Genomic DNA, 23,189 nt, shown 5'->3' with positions numbered 1-23,189 from the left:
CCTTCCCACCCTCAAGCAGATCAACACCCCCACCCAGTTTGGTGTCGTCTGCAAACTTACTGAGGGTGCACTCAATCCCTCGTCCAGATCATTGATAAAGATATTAAACAGAACTGGCCCCAGTACTGAGCCCTGGAGAACACCACTAGTGACCGTTCGCCAACTGGATTTAACTCCATTTACCACAACTCTTTGGGACCGGCCATCCAGCCAGTTTTTGACCTAGCAAAGAATATGCCTGTCTAAGCCAGGAGCAGCCAGTTTCTCTGGGAGAATGCTGTGGGAAATGGTGTCAAAGGCTTTACTAAGGTCCAGGTAGACCACATCCACAGCCTTTCTCTCATTCACTAAGCAGGTCACCTTGTCATAGAAGGAGATCAGGTTAGTCAAGCAGGACCTGCCTTTCATAAACCCATGCTGACTGGGCCTGATCACCGGGTTGTCCCGTACGTGCCATGTGATGGCACTCAAGATGATCTGCTCCATAACCTTCCCTGGCACCGAGGTCAGACTGACAGGCCTGTAGTCCCCCGGATCCTCCTTCTGGCCCTTCTTGTAGATGGGTGTCATATTTGCTACCCTCCAGTCAACTGGGACCTCCCCAGTTAGCCAGGACTGCTGAAAAATGATTGAAAGAGTCTTGGTGAGCACTTCTGCCAGCTCCCTTTGTACCCTTGAGTGTGTCAACTTGCCTAATCTGGCTTTTTAAAGTCAGTATATCCAGCCTATTATCCTTATTGACACTATATGTCAATGCCCTCTCATTATTTCCGTATCTTTCATAAAACAGAATTTTTGCATGACATGCCATTTTTCCCCGATTTGAAATACATACAATTATTCAGAGTATTTTGATGTAGGCAAATGATTCTTGCTAGTATAGTAACTACTTTTAGAATTGATGTTATTCTGTATAGTGTCACGTGGATACCGTGTTACTGCTGATGTCAGAACTTACAGGAAGTTAGCTAATAAAATAAAGCCATACCCTCCTTGGAAACAGAAGTCTGCGTTCTCCTCTCCTACGCTACTGCTGCTGCTCTGCACTTCAGGCTCACGTTCCTCCCTGCCTGGGACAGTCTCCCAGCTCTCATCACTTGAAGACTGTTCTTTTTCTGTAGCAGTAAAATAGGTAGGCACAGTTGTAGACCATTCTCCATCGCTGCATTCTGAGCTGCAATTTAAACAAGGAACAGGGTGTGAATTTAAACACTGCTTTAGGGGAAAGAAAACAAACACAAACATTCTGTGATTTCCTACTTTTCTATGACCGCAATATAGACTATTTTTTCTAGGACAAATTAATTTTGTACTATTTATAGATGTATTATAAGGCAAGTATACATAAGGAGCTGATTAAAAAAAAAAAATCAATTCCTAAAAAGAATTCTGCCCATCCCACTTTGCAAAAAGGTTTTTGTTCTTCCCCCTCCACATTTGCAGAGTACATAAAACAACTCAGGAATATAAGCCCAGACCCACTATACACATCTTTCTCCTAGCACACAAAGAGAAAACAGCAGCAGTGACACTGAGAACACCAATGCTTGCCTAACAAACAAGAAGCAATGTCGGCCTTACCTCTCAGCCAAACAAAACTTAAAGTAAAAGCTCTCATAACCTCTAAGCCATATACAATGGTCCTTTTTTAAAAAAAAAAAAATTATACAAAGATACAGTGGATGACTTGCTGCAAATTATATAATTCACTAGCTAGAACAGATGAATGGCAGGGAGTTTTTCAAAGAGAATTTGCTCAGCCACCACATAGAAAAGGGCAGTAAATAAGTTGTGGGCAGCTTAAAAAAAATAGTGATGTTAGCAGAATCTCAAGAAGGATGAACTTATCTACTGTTACCTTTGGTAATGCCACTTAGAAGGTTTACTCAATACTAACAATGACAGTTGACACCTACCAAAATTCAAGCTATAGTCAACTAGCTATGTCACTTCAAAAAGTTACAAAAAACTAATAAATATGTGAACAGCAAGCATGCTTAATAGAGCACATCTTACACAGCAATCCACAACACTTGCAGCTCAGTCTGCAATCTGCTAAACCCAGTATGTCTATGTCTATCAATGTTATCTTCCCACCTACAAACTCACTTTAAAGAAACCCTCCTTCTATATAACATTACAAGCACATGCCAATAAAACTTACTATTTAATGAATTACAACTACTTTTGAAAAACTGCACATTATACACTGCAAGTTTTACAACAAAGAAAATCGAGACAGATTACATGGAAGCATTTTAATTTGAAGCAGGAATATATTTTTCTATCACAATTTTGATGACTAGGGAAAGTGATGGAAATGAGAATATTCATTAACTTTGGGCTATTTTAAAGGACTACTTTACAACAGAAATCATATCTGTTAAGAAATTCTGATATGCAGTCTAATGCATCTTATATTACACCAACTAAAGCTGAACACTAACATTTTAGAACCTTTTGTTTTGTTTGGGTTTGTTTTAAAAAGGTTAATTAAGCATAATGTAAAACTAACCCAAATACTCAAGTCTCTTATTTTAGTTTTCTCTATTTTACAATACAGGAGTGATTTCCAACACAGTTTATAATAATATTGCTATGTTGTTAGTCCAATTTGTTCTCTTTAAAGTTTATACACAAACACTAATTCAAACCAGAAAAGAAGATATGCCTAAAATCATTAATACTGAACAAAGGAAGAACATTGAATGTGTGTATTTCAAAACTTCGTATTTAACTGTGCCCAATTCTGCAGAGAAGCAGAACATCACTTAACGGTTAGAGAGTTATAGACTTGTCACTTGCCAAAAGCATAACACATTAATTTAGCATCTGCACATGGATTTTCTGAGAATAGTCTCTCCCCTGGCTGAACTGGCCTGTACTTGCCATATGATCCAAAACTAAATGGAGTGAGCTAAAGGGTATGATCCTCATCCCACCACCCCTGCCCTCCGATGACCTACCATGACCCTTCCAACTTAGACCATATGAGGTTCTAACAAATATGCAAGACTTTCTCCTTCTCACACAGCTTCTACATGCTAACACCATAATAGCTGGGCACTTCCTTGAGGCAAAAATGTGAGGTGAAGGCCCAGGCTGCAGCAATCAGCAAAGTGAATTTCTCCCTGGGTTGGAAAGAAGTGAAAGCTGAGTTGCAGGATTTAGTTTGACACATATGTCAATTCTGCTTTTTAAGCAGCTATATATGTATATTTAAACATGTAATATGGATTAACCCTTTAAACATAAAACTACCTTTTGAGAGTGTAAAACATTACTTCTTTGTACAGAGTAATCATTGACAATTTACTTCATAAGGATAAGTCTTTTGAGGGTCTGGAACACGAATTATGGGTTTTTTAAGTTAAAGAACACATGCTTCCTGTTTAGTGGTTCAGTTATTGCCATCATGACATAGTCACTTTCAGATATTCAGTCTATATTTCTTTTTGTCATGCTACAACAATCCATCACTTTGCATCATGGAAGCCAATGCTATAATTGTAAAATAGAGTCCATTTCCTCCATTGCATTTTAATCTTCTAGTAGCAACATTTCAGAAGGGGAAGAGAAAAGATTATGCAGTAACAAAAATTTTCGAAAAGTAAACCTTACGAGGAAGGAAAGGATTCATTTGCAAGTCCACCTATATATTTAATAAGAAAAAACAAAATTAAGTCTACTGACCTATTTTACAATGCCTTGTAATCTTAAGGATTTTGTTCTCTCATAATTGGGACTTTGCAATATTTTAAGGACGAGGGTTTATGCAGATTAATTTTCATGCTCTTCTCCCCACAAAAGCAGTGGAAACACAATCTACTAGGCAGGTTAGCTTATGAAGCCTGATGGCAAGCGCACACAACAAAGGCCACATAAACATCCAGAAGACATGTCTTGTAAAGAATGCAGTGGGAACAGACTCAGCAAGATGAAAGCAAAGTAGAAGAAAAATAGGGCAGAAAAAAAACAAACAAAAGCCATCACAAACACTACTGCATTTACCATAAATGAACAGCAGGTTAGAAATTTCTTTTACCCTCAAATAGCTTAGTTATGTAACTCCAATTCTCAGTGAAAAGTTCTTAACCAGCATTATATGAGTAAAAGTTAATCAACATAAGGTTTATCCAAATTAGGCTGTCTTCTGGGTAGAGAGCCCAAAACAGTAGGAGCCTGAATACTGCTCCTGGTGTCCAGGTCGGAGCCATTTGTAGATCTGAAACTGTATTCATTAATAGTTACTTTGGAAACACTTACTAGTATAAAAAACTTGCATTAAAAAAGGGATTATAAGCAATCCTATCAAGTTATTCTTCAGATATGACAAGGAAGAATAATTTCTTTCAAAAGGCTGGAGACAAGAACATACATAGGCTGTCATGCAGAGTATTGAGATTTGATGGCAAAAAGAACAAATTCTGAAAATAACAAGTCTTGAAGGGAACTTTCAAAGACCCATAATTTGCCAAAACCCACGCTGAACAAGGTTTTCCCTCTCTACTCTCCATCTGCTCAGTAAAAATAAAATAAAAATAAACAAGCAATCTTCCTTAGTGGTAAGGCGCTTTGACCCTAAACATAAGGAAAGGCTTTTTACATTACCAGAAAAATGTACGTTACCATTTCTTTAGATGGACTTGAGGAAGGATGAAGGAGAACTGAAAGGAAAAGTTGGCATCTTGTGATCTGATCATATTCTGAAATTGCTTGAGTTTTTATGTCCCATTTGCTAACAAATTATTCAGATTTGCACATTATTTACACAAAAGATTCAATACTAATACAGATATAAAAACAAAATTTTACCTGTCTTCATCTTTGTGGGACATTGAGAAGCGTCTGCTGCAGTCTTCAAACTCATCCCAAAAAGTGCTATCACCTAGAACATTTTTTTGGTTTTGAGCTGCTGTATTTTTCCTTAGGTCTGATTCTGTGTTCTTTTGGTGACCTTTGTACTCTATTGAGTCAAAGAGCATACTAGAACTCATTTCTTCTTTGCTATTTCGCAAGGCATACTCAGCACGGCCTTGCTGGACTTCAGCAATTTCACTTCTCCTCCGGGAACCACTTTCTTCATCATCATTAGGAAGAAACTTCTCTCTCTCCAACTGGTTTGCAGTATTTTGTTTTCTTATTTTAGGTCTCACTACTAGCTCAGGTGAATTTCCTTGGTCAGTCTTTCCATCATTGGCATTCAATTCATTAGCAATTGCTATAGGGGTTCTGATTCCAACATCCACTATATTTCTTATCTGCTGTGTTTCACAATTGGCATCACTCAGGTTACTTTTCAATATAGCTTGATCTTCAGCAGAAGATTTAAATGTCCTGTTGTTTGGACATGCCAAGTCTGAACCTATGCTAAAATATCTCATTAAAGGCATTGGTCCTGCTTCTTCACAAAATTCTCTAGAAACTCTGTGGTTGAGAGCCGACAATTGGGACTGTAAATCAGTAAAAGACTCTACACCTTTGTCTAACTCAGAAAGCATGCTATCTAGTGTTTCCTGAAATATACCTGCTTCTTCTCTTGCCAAAGAAAATTCATCTTGAGCATCACCTTCCTCTCCACCACTGTCATCTGGCTCATAAGAGTCAATGTTTACAAAAGCAATTCCATTATGACCATTCAAATCATTATGCCCTTCAGACTCGTATTCTGCAAGGTCCTCAGAATTTTCATAAGGATTCATAAAGTTCCCTGAGATTTTGTTGCCTTCCAGACCATAAGAGAATAGAGAAAATGGTAGTGTGTTTTCTTCAGAAGTTCGGCTCAATACACTTTGGCAAAAGGGTTCTCCAGTTCCGATATTTTCTAATGAAGGCTCATCCAATAAACCAGAAGAAACTTGAACCAATGGACTGGAACCTTCACAGAAAGTTGTAAGAAAGAATGCATTGGAATAATCAAAAACAATAGAAATATTGTCATCTACAACAACTGCTCATGAAAAAGAAAGGGTAGTTCACTAGGACTGCAGTGCAATTTGATAAAGAGAAACGTTTACCAGAGGTGCAGTCTTCACTAAAATATTTAAGTCCTCATTTATATAAGCTAAGCATATAGACATAGATATAAATGACACAATTTGAGCTCAGCCTGTGACAGCAAAAAAACAGGTATTAAAAGAACATGTTCATAAGCAGTATTTTTACATTGTTTATATAAAAGGGGATTTTAAAATGAGAACAGGAAATCTGAAAAAAACACTGGAAGATTAAAAAAGCTGCAACATTTCTTTCCATAAGTTAAAAATTGGACTATCCATTCATTAACTGGCTAAATTGTGCCTCCTGCCACACTCAGATAAAGCCATTTGTTGCTATTATAAATTACATACTAATAGCACTATATTTTGTACATGCAGCTGTGAGTGCAACTCCCCAGAAGAAGAAAATAATAGCAGGGATGAATGTGGAATTACAGTTAGTAGTTACCATCATCACAAATTCAGTTTGGTTATACTACACTTGAACACCTCTTGCATAAAGGGACAATAAATATCAAACCCAGCAGCAAGAGTTAAAGAACCTAAAACCATGTATACTGCTGCTACTACAAAATTAAAGTTTAGTTCAAGTCATCTGTAAACTCCTAACCAAGGCAATAGTCCAAAGTATTTTTGAACATACAATGGCTTGTGTAACTTGATGAGAATACTTAAAGTTTTTAAGTCAATATTAAGAGATTTGGAAACTTAACTCTAAGACAAAAAAAAAAAAAAAAAAAAAAAAAAAAAAAGAAAAAAAAAAAAAAAGAGAGAGAGACATGCATGGTTAATGAAGGGATTCCCTAGCATGTTATTTTAAAAACAGGTAGAAGTAGGAAACCATGTAAAATCAGTGTTCTGGGGTCAAAAAAAAAAACAACTTAGAAAAGAAAAAAGAATCTCATTTAAATGAGGTTGGTGAAGTCATGGCAATGAACTCTTATGAGAGCTGTGCCTCTCAGCACTAGGAGTCTGGCTTGCAGGAAGCAATACTGTAACATTACATTTTATCTAATTAAAATCTTGAAGCTCCTTCACGAAATTCCTAACAGCTGAAGTTGGCAGGCAGGTGCCTCTGAATATCATCCAGTCCACCCCTCTTGCTCAAGCAGAGTCACCTATAGTAGGTTACCAAGGACCAAGTGCAGTCAGATTTTAATATTTCCAATGATATCTCCTTCTATGCATCTTCCACAATTGCTCAGATGTATATAATATGTCAAGCCAATTAGCAAGGAAGTATGCAGCGTATTTTAGGTAGTACCCACCCATCAAAAAATAAGTATTGATGGGGGAAAAATGTAACCTAGTTGAGGTAAGGGAAATAAATCAATCCAAAACATTTCTCGAAGACAAATTTCTGATTTATTCTGGGAATTACTACTGTTCAATATTCATTAAACAAGAAAGGGAAGTGGTCTGACTGGTATAAACAAATAAAAGGAGACCCTTTAAAGACATTTTATAGGCTTAAACTAATTTCCACTGTGACTACACTAAGGTTGACAAAGACAGAACAACCTGGTCCATGATACATCAAATATTTCACAACCTAGTTCCAAATAGAAGGTTTTAGAACAGGTATTCTCTTCCAAATGTGATTTGTAATTTGATTTGAAGACAAAATCATTTGAATTATACAATGTTATGGCTATCTAGTTGGTTAGAATGCATTAACTCATTCAGGAATGCACTTCTTCAGGCAAAATTAAACAGCCTAAGATAGACTATACTTTAATTTGCCTTCATGCTAAGTTTCATTCTATTAAGCCACATGAAATGTACTTTACACGTGTTATTTAAGTGGCTACTCTCTTCCCTTCACTTCTCTATGCGCCTTCCCCCTCCACTCCCACGCATCCCAGTTTGCATTCAAATGACACATACACAAAGATATGCACATACATAAAGAATTCTCTTTCTGACCATCCTCCAATTGTAATCGTTCGCAGTCTTCATTGTATTGATGTTCATCTCTGTCTTGGCTATTCAAAGATGGTCTAAAACCGACATAGGCATGTCTTCTTCCATATCTTCTACCTGTAATAGTTTGATATCCTCCTGCTGGTTCAGGCCATTCAAGTTTGCCAGCTTCTTGACCCATTGCTACAAGAGATTATGGAGGAAGGAAAAAGACAGAGAGACTGTGTTAGACAACAATATGTCTTTATAATTTCCCTCTTCCCAAACACTCTGATACAATTTTTTCAGCAAGAAATTTCACATTTCTGTGAAGTCTTGAGCTTCACTCACAATACGCTTATTAAGAGCCTGAAGTGCTCTGGGCACATGTGTTACGAAAGCACATAACAGAATTTTCATCTACACTAAATCATATAGAAGAACACCTATCTTGCCCCCATCTTAACATGGTGTAGTAAATAACAGAGACTTTATTAAAAAAATTTAAAAAATCAAGTCCAGATGTCACATGACTTTTTTTTGAATGTGATACACTTCTGCACATAGCTCTGACACAACACATGTCAGCTTGCAAAAAACATTTGCAAGCACTGTAATGGAAAAGCCTTCAGGTGATGTAGCACAATTCAGCCAGCCCTAGCTACCTTATCTCTGTGACAGGAAAAGTACAATTAATCAAATCACGCCTTCTAAAAGAAAAGTCCCAAGTCCCAGGGAGAAGGCTTTATTCTTTACACTAGGTAGTATGTTCAGGCATGGCCATACAAAGCAATTGCCCACATATGGCTCCTATTATACCAGTATTCCATATTAATGGATCTTAATGCTTTTACCAAGAAAACATGGGACGAGTAGCACAAGGAAACTTGAAAAACAGTGGGGAAAAGCTGCTGATGTAATGAAGAGAGATTTTAATAGAGCAGTAGGATCAGCTATTAATAATCTAACACAAGTATTCATGTCCAAAGGCTGTTGCTTGTACAAATGCAATTAGAAGTTCAGTATTTCAGATGTTCAGTGGCTTTTTCATGTCCCTCTAAGTCACTTTTAGTCTTTACTAGATATGGAATTAACATAGTAGCTTTTCTGTTCTTGAAACTCACCAAACTGAAGAGGAGACATTAAACTCCAGGAAAATAAAGTCTGCAACCATTACCAAACTGTTTTCTGAACTTCAGAAAAATAAGAAAGCTTTCCTGGCTGTTAAACCAATCTCTTCACTACCCTTAAAAAGAGAATATTTATATGCAAAGACATAATTTATTAGCAGTTATTTTATGCAGCTTCGAGTGGTATAGCCACTAGTAAAGCTGGTAGTTGCAATATGTGGACTGCCTAAAACATACAACTGCACACATGTACCAACTGTCAAAGAGTCCAAGCAGGTTGTTTTTTTTTTTCTTTGTTTGTTTTTTAAACTAGCATCACTGTTGAAGCTGTCATTTTGCTAGGACTGACATACAGGAAGCTAACTCTGTTGCTGCCTACCTAACATAAATAATGAAAAATAAAATGCAAGGAAAAAAATTAAATATTTTTCTTGGGGCTCCACTTGCAGAAATCACATGATCCCTTAAAAGCTTTAATGAAGAAGCAAATAGAAGGAAAGTTACCTATGGTAAACTACAGCTTCTAGTAGAAGCTAGTCTTAAGAGGTTCAGACACATAACATCCTACAAGAATTTGGTCTACAATTGCCAGCATGGCAATTCTGAAAACATTTCCTAGCAATCTGCACTTCAGTCAAATTTCTGTAGAAAAAATCCAAATACTTTCTGCCTGATCTTCCCCACAGGGGAAAAAAAAAAACCACAGAAACATGAGTAGTATAATGATGGTAGAACACGCAAGGCCTCAGAAAAAAATGCAAGTCCCAGGAAAAAAATAATCACTTTCTCTTTCAGCCTGACATGGAAAAAAATTAAGGTTGGAGTAAACCAAACAAAATTACACTCACAATAGAACACCTGCCACAAGAGTCTAAAATATTACTGTTTCATTCCCAGGTGAATTGACAGCAACAGTGAAGATACTTGCAGTGCTTAAAATTAAAAGGCAAATATTTACAATTCAATTGCTTAAAATTGGAACATTTAAGCAAATTATAACATGAAGAATCTTTTGTCTAATGTTGTCAGCTTCACTTTTTGTTATCTTTAGCCAATTCTAAGAAACCATTTGCTACAAAAATGTTGTGCTATAACTCACCACACTATATCTATGGCTCTAAATCTCCCTTAAAACATGCAATTCTAGTCACGTCTTCCTTCCACTCTTCTTCCCACACATGGAATCTCTCCAACCATAGCCCAGTTCCATGAACACTGCAGAAGTCCAAACGTGTCCATCACTAGCTGCAATATTGTGATACTGCTTATTTCTACAGACCTGGGAATACAACTCAGTTGAACCTTTGGAGAAAAAATTAGCAGGTATCACAGGCTTTTTTCTCATTTATCTATGAAGCTCTACGTAGTTTGATTCCATATAATCTCCCTTGAAAATATTTTCAGGTATTTGTCCAAACCTGCCCTTCCCACATTAAACAACAGAAGCTAAAATGGTCAATTCAGTATTAACTCTACTACTCCTGCAATCCTTAGAAAGGTGAAAACTCTCTACCACCTTTGCAAAAAAAAAGTCTCTGCAACTAATGCAAGAAAAAGGGGACTGACAATTAATTTTCTTAGTAAGGATATTAACTGGCTGACTAATTAAGTCAACCAGCAAGTCATGTTTATTCAAGCAAGCTCTGACAATTCTTAAATTTCCACTGATTATAACATGGCTGGTTAGCAGACTGCCAGAGGGACCTGACAATAAGCAGCCACATCTGAACTTGCAGAGCAGAATCCAACAGTTAGATTAGTAAATCAGCACAGCAACAGAGAAGTCTGCCTCAAACATGGTAATACAAGTAGTTGAAATAAAAAAGGTAAAAATACAACATAACTGCCTAATTCTTAATTTTAGTTTGTTCTCTAAAACACCAGTATTGTTCAAAACCAGATGTCCACTCAAGAGAGTCAAACTGTCCGAATGCAAATGTTTTATTTTTTAAAATTGATGTTCACAGCATGCAAAATCTTTAGAGCTGGGTGCAATGCACTACATTTTTTGTTCCAAATACTCTGCATGTGAGAGAATTATCTCATCTCATATGCAATTGTTCTTAAAAGCTACATCATGCAGTTATTCTTCTGCCCTGGGAAAGATTTATTGGATCAATATAGTGAAAGCTTTCACCAGTTACTGAAAGTTTGGATGTCACATTTGGTTTACAGGAGCGGTTAACTTCTACCTAGATACAAAATATCTCAAAATAAGAGAAGCAGCCATGCATTTATTTGCCTACATGCCTAAAATGGGCAGCATTTAGTCATCTGAATCCAGAGACCAATTTACAAGAAACCCTTCAGGCAATCAAGTTCCTGAGACGTGTAATATCCTCTCTCGGGTCCTTCTTCCAGGCTAACCCAACCTTAAAAGTAGGTAATGCTCCATCTTCTTTCAGAAGCTCAGTTTAGTAGTCCTGTTCAAAACACACCCAATACCTGCTGACAAGACAGAGTTCTGCAAAACTGACCCATCTTAGACATGCAACACACTAGTGACTAAATAATCCAGGTAGGGGAAACAGGCTATTTATTCCCTTCTCAGGCTAAAGATGTTTATACACACACCTCCATCCTTTCAAAAGGGTACTACAGTCACCTGAACTCCTCAAAGGATCAGCAGCAGCTGTCAAAGCAGAAAAGCATTTTAGATGACCAGAGCTGGATTAAAAAAAAAAAACCAACAGGGGAGAGTGTCTCCTGAAATGCACAGTGCACAAACAGGTAGGTCCAGTCTTTCCCTGGCACTGACTTAATCACTGACACAGAATGGCATACTTCCTCTTTACTTCTACAAATACTGCACTGAGGACTCCACTCCCTGGAGCCAGCAAACTACAGGCTGTACCATAGAAAGCCTGAGAATCTAGACCCAATCCATTGACTTGCATAACCAACTTGTCCTCTCCCACAAAAAAAATCACTGTTTTTCCAGAAGTAACACAATGTTCAAGGTTAACTGTAGATGCATGCATACATGTGTTCACAACCTAGCACCGTAACTTGAACGTTCAGAAATGATCCATCCCCTTGACCAGAATCCTACATATAAATCTCAAACCAATCTAATTTACAGAGCCCGATTTAGGACCACTGGTGTCTCCTGCTCAGTTACACGCTCAGTCCTCCAACAGGATCCCAGTCCTCACCCACTGAAACCCAGAAACCTCCCTTTACTCTCCCTTCCATTACCTTTCATTCTCCCCTATCCTCTTGACTCCCTCACATCCTGCACACTAGACAAACAGAGAAGCAGCTTTCTGGGATCAAGGAGTGCATGACCTAGATCTACAACGCTACTCAAACAAATCACCATCACCCATACAGATGTAAGACACCAATTGTGGCATACACCTGAACAGGGCGATGTTGACTGCCACAGAGGCAAGCAGGTCTTATTCATGACTCCCAGAACTGCTGTGACCTACTTGGACGGCACCACTTTGTTGGAGCAGAGTCTAATCCATAGAAACAACAGTAAAAAAGTTATATAAAATAAAGAAATCGCAGTTTACCTAAAGCAGTTCTGAACACCTGAACAAAATCTTGCCTTTTTTCCAAGAGCTGAAATACTGAAAACTTTCTCTTACATACCTAGCAATTTTTGTAGTTCAAGGAGAAGACAAATGAGTTTTGTAACTTCCACTGAAAAAAAAAAATATATATATCCCATAACCGTAGAAACCTCACAAGGACATTTTCAGTTAAGTATTCCATCAAATTCCCCTGGATCTTCTTTTCACCCTATTATGTCCAATTTTATTTCCTTGGTATCATTCATTCACACATACAGTCACCTCCTAGGCCTATTATATACCTCACAGGGGGAAAACAAAATTAGGAGTGTGTGGCATGGGGAGAGGGAGGAGCGGGGGGTAGAAGCTGGGGTGGTGGGGAAGCAGTCCCAAGTGTTTTTCATCCCAAAGAGGGGATGGGGGGTCATAATTTTCTGCAGAAGGTATTTAACTAGCTTTATTTTTTTTTCCCTTAAGACATGTAAAGTGAGCTTCAAATAGCTCTCTAAGAAGTATTTTTTTCAATCTTTTAATAACTCATAACTTTTTCCACTCTTCCCCAAATTTTTCCCAGCATTCTTAAAAAACTTGTATGCATATTCTGGTTTCAGTCTCACCAACATTTGACATAGAAGGAAAAACAAATCTCCTTCATCCTACTCAGCAGCATCCTACTGCTCTTTTTTCCTTTACACCTGTGAATTACAGAAACCATTTTCTTCCACAGCGCAAGAACAGGATCTCACATTCAAGGTCTGAAAAGGGAATGCATGTAATACTGACACAATTACTGTTTTCTAGGTTACCGTCTTAAAAAAAAAAAATCTGCATTTACTCCCTAAGTGTATCAATGCATTTAGCTGTCAAATGGGTGAAAGTTAAAAACAACTCACATTCTTGACACCCTCTCCCTTACCTGACTAATTCTGAATCATAATGAAAGCATATCCCTGATCAACTCAGACAAAAGTTGCAGGTAAAAATATTCACATTATCTTTTAAACTGTATTATCCAATATTCTTTATCTGTAACCAATATTCTACATCTCTTTCTTCCCTGCAGGTATTGAAAGCTTCCAAGAGCAGATTAATTAAAAAAATTTGAATTAGAATGGAGAATTTTCAGTTTTCCAAGCACCACTGCTCAGAACGGTGGAGAGATTACTCCAGTTAACAGAAGAAAGGCATGGAATAATCCCAAAAAGGGAGAGAAAATATTTCAATAATTTAAAACAACATATTACTGTCAATTTCCCTCTTTTGCCACTATGGGCAGATTAACACTGAAATTCTTTAAATGTTTTATTATGCTCACAAGCTTCAAACTACATCCATTGGCAAATTTCTACTCAAAACTATGAATATTCAGTTAGAACTTACAGCTTTCTGAGGTTTAGGTAAATCCCAGACAGCAAAGGTATTTCATGGTCTAAGCCCAGTAGGCAGCTAAGCACCACACAGCCACTCACTCACTTCCCCACCCAGTGGGACAGGGGAGAGAATCAGAAGGGTAAAAGTGAGAAAACTCGTGGGCTGAGATAAAGACAGTTTAATAATTTTTTTAAAAGGAAAAAAGAATAATGAGGAAAAGAAACAAAAGCAAGGAAAAAGAGTGATACAAAAAACCCCTAATTGCTCACCAGCAATTCACCTATGCCCAGACAGTTCCAAAGTAACGGCAGCCTGGCCAACCTCCTTTCCCCCCCAGTTTTATTGCTGAGCATGACATCACATGGTATGGAATATCGGGGTGAGAAGCAGAAAAGGCCTTGACTCTGTCTAAGCACTGCTCAGCAACAACTAAAACATCCCTGTGTTATCAATGCTGTTTTCAGCAAAAAAAATCCAAAACACAGCCCCATATTAGCTACTGTGAAGAAATTTAACTCTATCCCAGCTGAAACTAGTACACCATATCATAAGCAAAAATTAAACGTTTTTCTAAAGGATCAGATTTATTCACCCAAAATTTTCTTCTTCAAAGTCTTTGGTTTAGCAGTAACTTTAGGCTGCTCGCTAGGATATTCGAGAACACAGTAGTGATTATTTCCGTAAGCAGGATCAACTCAGCTACATGTACATTGAAGAATGGAATATGCTTCAGGGATTTGTTTTTCAGGCATTAATTATTGTCTTTTCATTAACCTTCTGGGTCATTTTGCACTCTCCTTTGAGCTATAGATTCCACAAAGTCAACATTTTTACTTAGTATAATTCCTTCTCTTTGTTTGAGGCTGAAAGTAGCCTGTTGTCCAAGTTCAATAAGCTGGCAGGTTGGCCTACCACTGAATTCACTTTAAATGAAAATAAACTACTTTTTTTCTTTTTTTTTTTTTTACCTCTCAGATTACAGAAAATTACTATTTTGTTAACAACTGAAACAGCAGCTGGTTGCACCTTCAAACAGATGGACCAGTTTAGGTCTCTGGAATCTCAACAGTGCAAACATGAATCAGGTATTTTTTCCACTGTGGGCCTAACTTTGGAAATACAGCATAGGCAATTAAAGATATCTGAATACCTTTGTGAATAAAGGAAAATCTTACTGTCACCTTGCCCACTTTAATGACAAAAATAATTCTGCATTTAACCCTATTTAGAGAGCTAATGGAAACATTAATCACAGAAAATTCATATTTTGTGAACTTCAAAAATACTGCTGGGCTTTTCACACTTACTTGCTAAGTCACTCCAAACTAAACTCATAACTTAAGCGTGCATGCACACTTGGTGTCAACATGTTTATACTTATACTACTAGCCTGACCCTATCAGTTTTGATATAACCGGAATCAATGCTAGCGACAGTAAAATAGCGATACAAGGCAGTCTTATGACACTAAATATATACAGTACCAAAATTAGATACTAACACTTTTAAGACAGTTCACTCATCCTCTGCTCTGTACTGCCCTCACCCGTCCACAGCCCTCCCCACATGCCTTGCAGCCCTACCCCTAGAGTAAGGCAATCGGCACAGGCTTTCAGCTCCAGCGGCAGGAAGAAGAGATCAGAACCAGACCGTGCTCCCGGCAGCAGCAGGGCTGGAAACCACAGCGGCAGTGCACAGCCAGTCGTCTGGTAACAGGCAAGAAGAGGAAGGTTGCGCATTCCCAGGGCTGAAAGGGAGGGGAAGGATTTAGTTCCAGTGCACCCTTCCACTGCAATTTTTATTACAGGCCAAATTCCCAGTCTGCAAGGAATACCAAATCAGATCAAAGAGTAGCAAGAGATTGTTTTTTGGGAAGACAGAAGGAAGATGAGACCACCAAATAGACACCATCTCCCCGATATTTAGTAGCATTTTAATGTAAGATGCGTGGTGATATTGTATGAAGCATATTATTTGTGCTTAAAACATAAACGGTTAGTAACCGGCAATTTAGAGGACAGAAACTCTAAAATGCTGCTTCAGAAAAAAAGCTTTCTATTTCAACAGAAGAGCTCTGAAGATAAATTTGAAGCAGGCTCTATGTCTTTTTCTCCCTCTCCTTCCTGATGAATACAATTTGTCTTAGCTCAATGCCATACAAATGCTTGTTAGATTATGTTAACATAACAGACATCCATTGGAATTGCCTGAAAAGGTAATAAACAAATATTTATATATAAAACAACAAAAGACTACTAGCATCCACCTCCACACATACATATTTTGAAATGAAAGACCCCCAAAAGCAAGATCATTGCAAAATATTCTGATACTGATCTGAGTCTCTTCCCAAATACCAAAAGCGAGGGGTTGAATACCAGCAAGCTGATAGCAGCTTCCTTTCACTTCATTACTAAACAGTTTCTGTTTTGCATTTCCCCAAAAGTTTGCAGTTTTGTATGCATTTTGTGCCATAAATGCAAAACTGAGGTTCTGAAGTATTTCAATCCATTAAGCATACAAATATAAATAGTTCAATTTCTACATTTATCAACGCATTAGTCAGCATGCAGGCTAAAAGAAGCAAGCCTATTAGTATTTTGGACATTGTCTGCATACTCCTTATCTCAATTAATGACCTCCTATAATCAGCATATACAATTCACAACTCTATCCAAATTATGAAAATTTTTGCCAGACTTTAAAGGGAACAGGTGCTGGCACTATACAAACAATAGTGAATTCAAGTATATGCAGGAAAGTCTAAATGGTTGCTCTGAATGAAATGCATTAGATATATTCACAGGGCAATCAGTATTTAGTAAAGTTATGAAGAAAAAGAGAGACACAAAATTGCTTCAAGTCCAGAATTCTTTACAAGTGGAGCCCACTCATCACCTCCCATATATAGAGGTGTCTGAATGGGTGAGTTGCTACAAACCACCATCTTCATACAGTTCCTTTCTATCCTTAGACATCCTCCTAGAGTTCAAGATCCTGCACGGTTCCTATTCCTTCATCCAGGCTCTTCTGATCAACATGGGTGCACAGAATCCCTCTACACAGATGTCTGCCACCTGTTCGCTTCAGCCAAGGAGCCAGGGTTAGGCTGGGTTGCTCTGATGCAGGTTCAGCTGTGGTTATAACAGTTGGCTGTCAAGCTGTAAACTGGACTGAGTGAACTTACTCAGTTTTACCAAATCCCCTTCTCTGAGGGTTTAATTCTGTCTTTGTTTTTTTAAAGCTCAGTAGATAGTTGCATTAGCACAGCTGAGGCGGTAGAACCGGGCCAGACGCAAGCAGCTTGAGGCAGGAATCAATACACAAACTCTGCTGCCGAAGTCCCTGTATCCTTGAGCCACGGACCCACTCTTCACTGGGCACTGATCTGTAACCATTCCAGTGCTGATTTTTCACTGTCCTCTGACCATCTAGCTGCTCCAACATTATACTCAACTTCTGCATTATTTCCAGTTTATTTGCACTGACTTGCTCCCATTTTAGCCCCGCTCTCTTTACTGTCTCACACAAAACTGTAAATAGTTTGAATGCATCACTTTCTTCTTCCTTGACTTTGATTCAACCCTGACTTTGGTAGGACATGCAAATCTGTCCTATCAACTGCCAGCTCTGGCTTACCACAATAACTGCTTTTCCAGTTTTTATCCTGACAAATAGCTTCAGCAGAAATTCCACGTTAAATCTCAACTCAAGAGAGAGGGAAGATTAAGTAACTGAAGTACTAAAAGCTCTTAAAGACAAGGATGGTGTATGTGTCATGTACTAACCAATTAAGAACAAGTCCCACCCTTTCTTAGAAAGTTAGTATTACAACTTTAAGAGCAAAAAGCCTAACTTTGCCAGTAGCCCCTGTAGCGATGTGTTCTGTTAATACAGAACACTATTACGGGCTGCTAATCATCAGCTGAACCTTCATATCTCTCTCCTTCCCCAGCATCACAAGTTTTCGTATTCTAAATATGTGTACTAAACTAAGGGCATGGAAGTAGTAATTTTTACCTACTGCCTTTCAGAAGATATCCAGAAATTCGGTCCTTATTTTTAATAAAAGGTGTACTGGTAGTCTGTCTTCTTCTCTCCTTCCCACTCAAATTACTCATCCACTAAAAAAAAAATGCCCTCCCCCCCAATCTGTCCTCTTTTTCCTTTGCCTATGAATTTCACCATTTTGCATTTCTATTTCAGTTCCAATTACAAACTTTCTATAGAAGGAAGCATCTGTCTAGAGCTGAAAGACAGCAAGTAGAAGCCAGTACTAAACAAAACGCCAAAACTTTTCTATTGTTTAAGCAGACAAGGTTCACTTTTACTTTTGTCAGTGCAGATGACCTCAACATACTTTAAAATTTAGAGCAGTCGCTTCCTTTCTCCCTGATAAACACAGCAAATAAGAGATGACAAGAGAATCCCAAGGTGGAAGTTCAGGTAGTTGAAACTCTGACATGATGGAGAGATACAATTCAGCAAACTCTCAGACCCAAAGACATTTTTGCATTGTTGTCTTTCATCTTACATAACTGTCTTTATTAAAGCAAAGTTAACCCAAAACATGGTAGCAGATAAGGATTCATTACAAAAAGTAGTGAAAATCATTTTTTGCAAGTAATTTTTTTCCTGAAGAACAGCAAAAACTGCTTTAAACTCTTTCTTTTCCTTTCATAAACAGAATTCTGTATCTTGGATACAAGGGTAACAAAAGCCTCTGATCCAACCGACAGACAGCAGAGCTCACCTAAAGTCAGTTGGGCCATCACAACTTCTAAATTCTAGAAACAGAATCTGAAGTGATTCTAATATACCTGTGAAGAAAGTGAGATTATTCTCAAAAAGAAGTGCAGGATATTATTGTCAGGTAGGAATAAACAACTGAGCAAATTACCAAAGGGGGAATAATCGGCAGTGTGCAGCTAAGCAGAAGAGCAGAGGAGGATTATAGAGGACCGCAAGTTACACACAAGTCAATACTTTCCCTCTGTTTTGGCAAACAGCAACATACAGAGCTGCATTAAGAATGAAGGCTGCAAGACAGGAAAAGTAATCCTTCTATCCTGATCGATGATGTTAAAATCAGATGTAGCACTCTGCATATAGTTTTAAGTACTATACTTCAAAAAAGATCACTCTTAAATGGCAGCAAGGAAGATTTCCCTGACACTTGGAAACAACACATGGAAATGACATTAGGGAAATGTTTCTACCAGTAAGAATATTGTATCACTTAAACAGATTGCCTGGGGAGGCTGAAGAATATCAATCAGCAATGCAGCCCAGAGAAAGAGTTTCAAACATCTAGTGTAAGAATCACTGTGAGGAAGGGTTGAGAGAGAGGAAAAGCCCGACAGGATACCTGTTTGAGGTCCCTGCCAGCCCCATGATCATTTCCCTAAACTAGCCCTCCAGAATTTCAGATATTTATTCTGCTCCCAGGGCTGGAATCACAATCAACATATGTTAGGGTGGAAGGGAGAATCTGTGTGGTTTTCTTCCAAACCCCTGGTGTGTAGAATATGATACAACCTACAATGTGACTCCCAATCACTATTTGCTTGCTTTCATATAACTTAGAAGATAAATCACAATTTCTCTACTAATCAATTTCTCTATTACTGTTACACATTTTTTTCTTTTTTAAAAATTTCTAAAAGGTTACACGATTGATATGCTGTATGAAATTGCACCAATTTTACTGGGTGTAGCACAAATACTTGATTATTTTTGTCATCTCCTTTTAAAAACAACCACTTTTCACTTAAAGCACCTTATTACAATTGTGGAAGCATATTACAGATCCTTAACCTAGGAGCCAATTTTTAGGCCTCAAAAATACTGTTGCAGATTCCTGACTCTCAGAACTGCTCAAAATCTTACACTACAGGTTTTTTTTTAAGCTGTCACCAAGCTACAAATGTCTTGTTCACTGAACATGTGATGAAGACACACCTATTTAAGATGTGAAGTTGACTACAGAGCCACTAAAACAGAAGGCGGGTTTTGCTATTGTTTTAAAATAATTTGGGTTATGGAAACTTCTCTCTCGACTGTTTCAGAAATTTCACCTCTGACACTAAGCTGACGGGGTAGGACATTTTCGTATAACTGGTTATCACTAATCTCCTGAGCAATCATCCACAATCCACCCTCAGGATCAGAAAATTTTCTCTGTATTCTCCTTTTCTATAGTATCAACTAGTTGCATCATTTCATACTCAAATCAGTTATCACCTTGGATTTTCTTTCGATGTTACAGCAATACATAAAAATGGCAGGGGATTTTAGCATCTGAACAACCGCAAACTTTTCAGGTCATGTTTTAATAATTGTAAGCACATATGAAAGGACGCACACATATGTGCCAGCTGGAACTCTCTCTGCTTCCACAGTCACATATTTAGTTACCTGAAATGCTATATAAGGGTCTAGTATCAAAACATCACACTTGACATTAATCAAATTTGAAAAGCTGTTTTAAAACTATTCGGCATGATTAATACCATTGGCAGCAGAATTTCTGAATGCTTTCTCCCACTGTGACACATAAGCATTCAGCAATTTATATAAGCATCCATTCTGTGATCCTTGCAGAATATTCAACTCATTACTAAAAGCTTGTTAATAATTACCTCCATTTCCCATATAAATGATAGCTCTGCTCCACAGATACCACAAAAACAGCCAGCCATGTGTGGCCTATAAGAGAACCACGGTTCTTGCAAGACCTGCTATATTTTACACTTTGACAACTCAAATAGGCGCCCCTGTATTAAATATGTACAGCATTCCCCCAAGCACTTCAGGGTATTCCTGTGATAAACAGCATGAAGTGTGTTTCGTTCAAGCTCAGGCTATCAAACCCACAGAAGCTGAAGTTCCAAACACTGATGGAAAGTACCATCCTAAGCTCAGGTTAGCCTGTCTTTTAAGGACATTCAAAGTATCACTTCTCCATGGATGGTCTAAACAGTATGCTGCGGTTAGTTAGCATTCCCCTCCAGTGGTTTGGGTTTACCTATATTTATCCCACATACAAAGTTGTTTCTGTAACTCGAACATTGTTTCGAGGCATTAACTGAAGTTTTTAAATACATTTGCCAACTGAAATGAATGCAAAGTAGACCTTTGGGACGTGGCCAAATACACTACTAAACATACAGATAAACGACCGCTGAAGCTTCATTATAACTCTGCAGTGGACTCTATGGATAAGGCTGTAAGTCTGATAAAAATGCAGCGGGATCATTAACATATCAGTGAATAAACGAATTAGAACAAATTTGCTCCCCATACTTTGTTCAAAATATTATTCAGAAATACTAGGATAAACCTTCATTGAACTGTAAATTTTATGCTTGCCACTTCAATTACATCCACAACTCCAATTACCTCAGATGCCAAACAAACACTACTTACACTGCAAACTGTAAGCCAGGGACTGTCTGCCTTACATTTGTATTGCCCTCGGTACAATGGGATTCTGGCCTCTACTGCTGTAGAGCACAGTAATACTTCTTGTTTTATTCAAGCCTTCCCAAGAGACCAAGAATCAAAACAAACACAACTCAACAAGTACTACGGACCACAAGGGAGATTACTATGTTAAAATGGTAGCAATGCCATTAACTTTTTGCTACAAATACCCATGACAGTATTTGCTGAATTAACCCAATACATTGTATCAGTATTTTTAATCCGCTATGCAAAACCACTTTTGCAGAAGTAAACATCTTCATGGGAGCAGCTAACGTAACAAGGCAATAATTCATAAATGTGTCTTATTTTGATGAGGCTTTGATCAGTCAAGAACTTTTGCACACTACCTACACTGCATTGCAATTCACTGAGTTGGCAAAGGAAACAAAAAAAATAGACGTATTTCACAAAAGTTTCCTAATCCTGCTTTTTAATGCAACTTCAAAGCAATGATTTTTCTGAACAACTTTTTCCAGACATTTTGCTTTCTTTAATGGGTGAGAAAGAACAGGAAATCAATTCTGTTCAAGTCTGACTCAGCTGCAGATAAACTTATTTTATTACATATATTTGCTTACACAAATTTAAATATGCATGCTCCTAAATGAAATTTACATCTATAAAGTACATATTCTTCATGATTTGTGCATTAACAGAGAATAGTAACAGTCTGACAGCACTCTTTATTGCTACAGGATATAATTTATTTTTTCTAGACACAGTGTAACAGAAATTTAATCAAAAATCATTCCTCTAAATCGCTTAACTGTGTATACAGACAAGTGCAAATCAAGAACCACACTGAAAGAATGAAGTGTCTGAACACGTCAGAGTATAGAAAAACAACCTAAATGCAGTCTCTAAGCTTTCAGACACATCCTATAAAGTACTCAGCACCACAGTTATAATACCAACTTTTTATACCTTTGTGCACCATGCAGGTTCACATGCTATGTAACTGATATATATTCTTCATAAAAAGTGTTAATTCACCAGCGGTATCCAGTCAAGCATATCTGCAGTGCACAGTATTCTGAGAGAACTCAGTTCCACCACAGACAGCTCAGCTGAAGACAAGCAGTTCAAGTGAGCGTATTAAAGGTGCAACATCAAAGCACACACAGGAAACACCCTCAAGGAGGCTCTCATCCAGGTGCAAAACCTGTCCTGCTCAGTGTAACTACAGGTTAACGCATTTTTGCTTCTGTGTAAGAAAATGCACGCTTTTAGCTGATGCACCTTAAAAAATCTCCTCTGGATTCCAGGCCCAAGACACATTCCTTCTGTCCCTTAATTTGGGGGTGGTTCCGCTCACTGCCGGCTCAGACCACCTCTCCTCCAGCAAACAGGTAGTGCGAGTGCTTCATAACTGAGTTCAAGCAAGGTCAAGTGGCTTACTTTAGAAGTGAGCCTGCTCACACCCATTTTTATTTTGCCTGAGGTAGCACAGCAAGAACCCAACCCGCCCAGCTGGCAGGGCTGCTCTCAGAGGCTTGCTGCGCAGGACGGGTAGCCCATGCCCGCCATCGCCGACAGCTCTCCAGCCTCAGCACCAACGCAGCAGGCTCCCCATTCCGTCCCGGCATACCGAGTCACACTGGTTTAGGGGGAAAAAAAAACCCACACCCAAACCCAAAAAAAAACCACAGAAAAAAACAAAACAAAAAACTTCGAACTGAAGGCCTGTCCATGCCTGCTCTGTAGCTGCGTGCCCTGCCGGCTTCCCCGCGCGAGCCGACGGCCTCGGCCCCTCACGCACAAGCACACGCCGGGCCACC

At 38.2% G+C, this 23,189-nt stretch overlaps 1 protein-coding gene across 2 annotated transcripts in view; it reads right to left on the bottom strand.

Moving 5' to 3' along the window:
* PJA2 (praja ring finger ubiquitin ligase 2) overlaps positions 1-23,030 on the bottom strand; it is a 36,496-nt gene extending 13,466 nt beyond the window's left edge. Inside the window, exons 1-4 of one of the 2 annotated variants that reach the window (XM_009284183.2) lie at positions 22,651-23,030; positions 7,905-8,105; positions 4,816-5,878; positions 989-1,174 (exon numbers count right to left, since the gene is read on the bottom strand). In XM_009284183.2, coding sequence (XP_009282458.1) covers positions 989-1,174; positions 4,816-5,878; positions 7,905-8,103 — 1,448 coding nt within the window. In that variant the 5' untranslated portion in view covers positions 8,104-8,105; positions 22,651-23,030. The remainder of the gene's footprint in view (positions 1-988; positions 1,175-4,815; positions 5,879-7,904; positions 8,106-22,650) is intronic. The other variant, XM_009284182.2, reaches the window with a different exon arrangement.
* Positions 23,031-23,189: the final 159 nt, after the last annotated feature.

Source organism: Aptenodytes forsteri, unplaced genomic scaffold, assembly GCF_000699145.1.
Source record: "Aptenodytes forsteri isolate BGI_AS27 unplaced genomic scaffold, ASM69914v1 Scaffold69, whole genome shotgun sequence".
Lineage (NCBI taxonomy): Eukaryota > Metazoa > Chordata > Aves > Sphenisciformes > Spheniscidae > Aptenodytes > Aptenodytes forsteri.
This window is presented reverse-complemented; position numbering and strand designations above follow the sequence as displayed.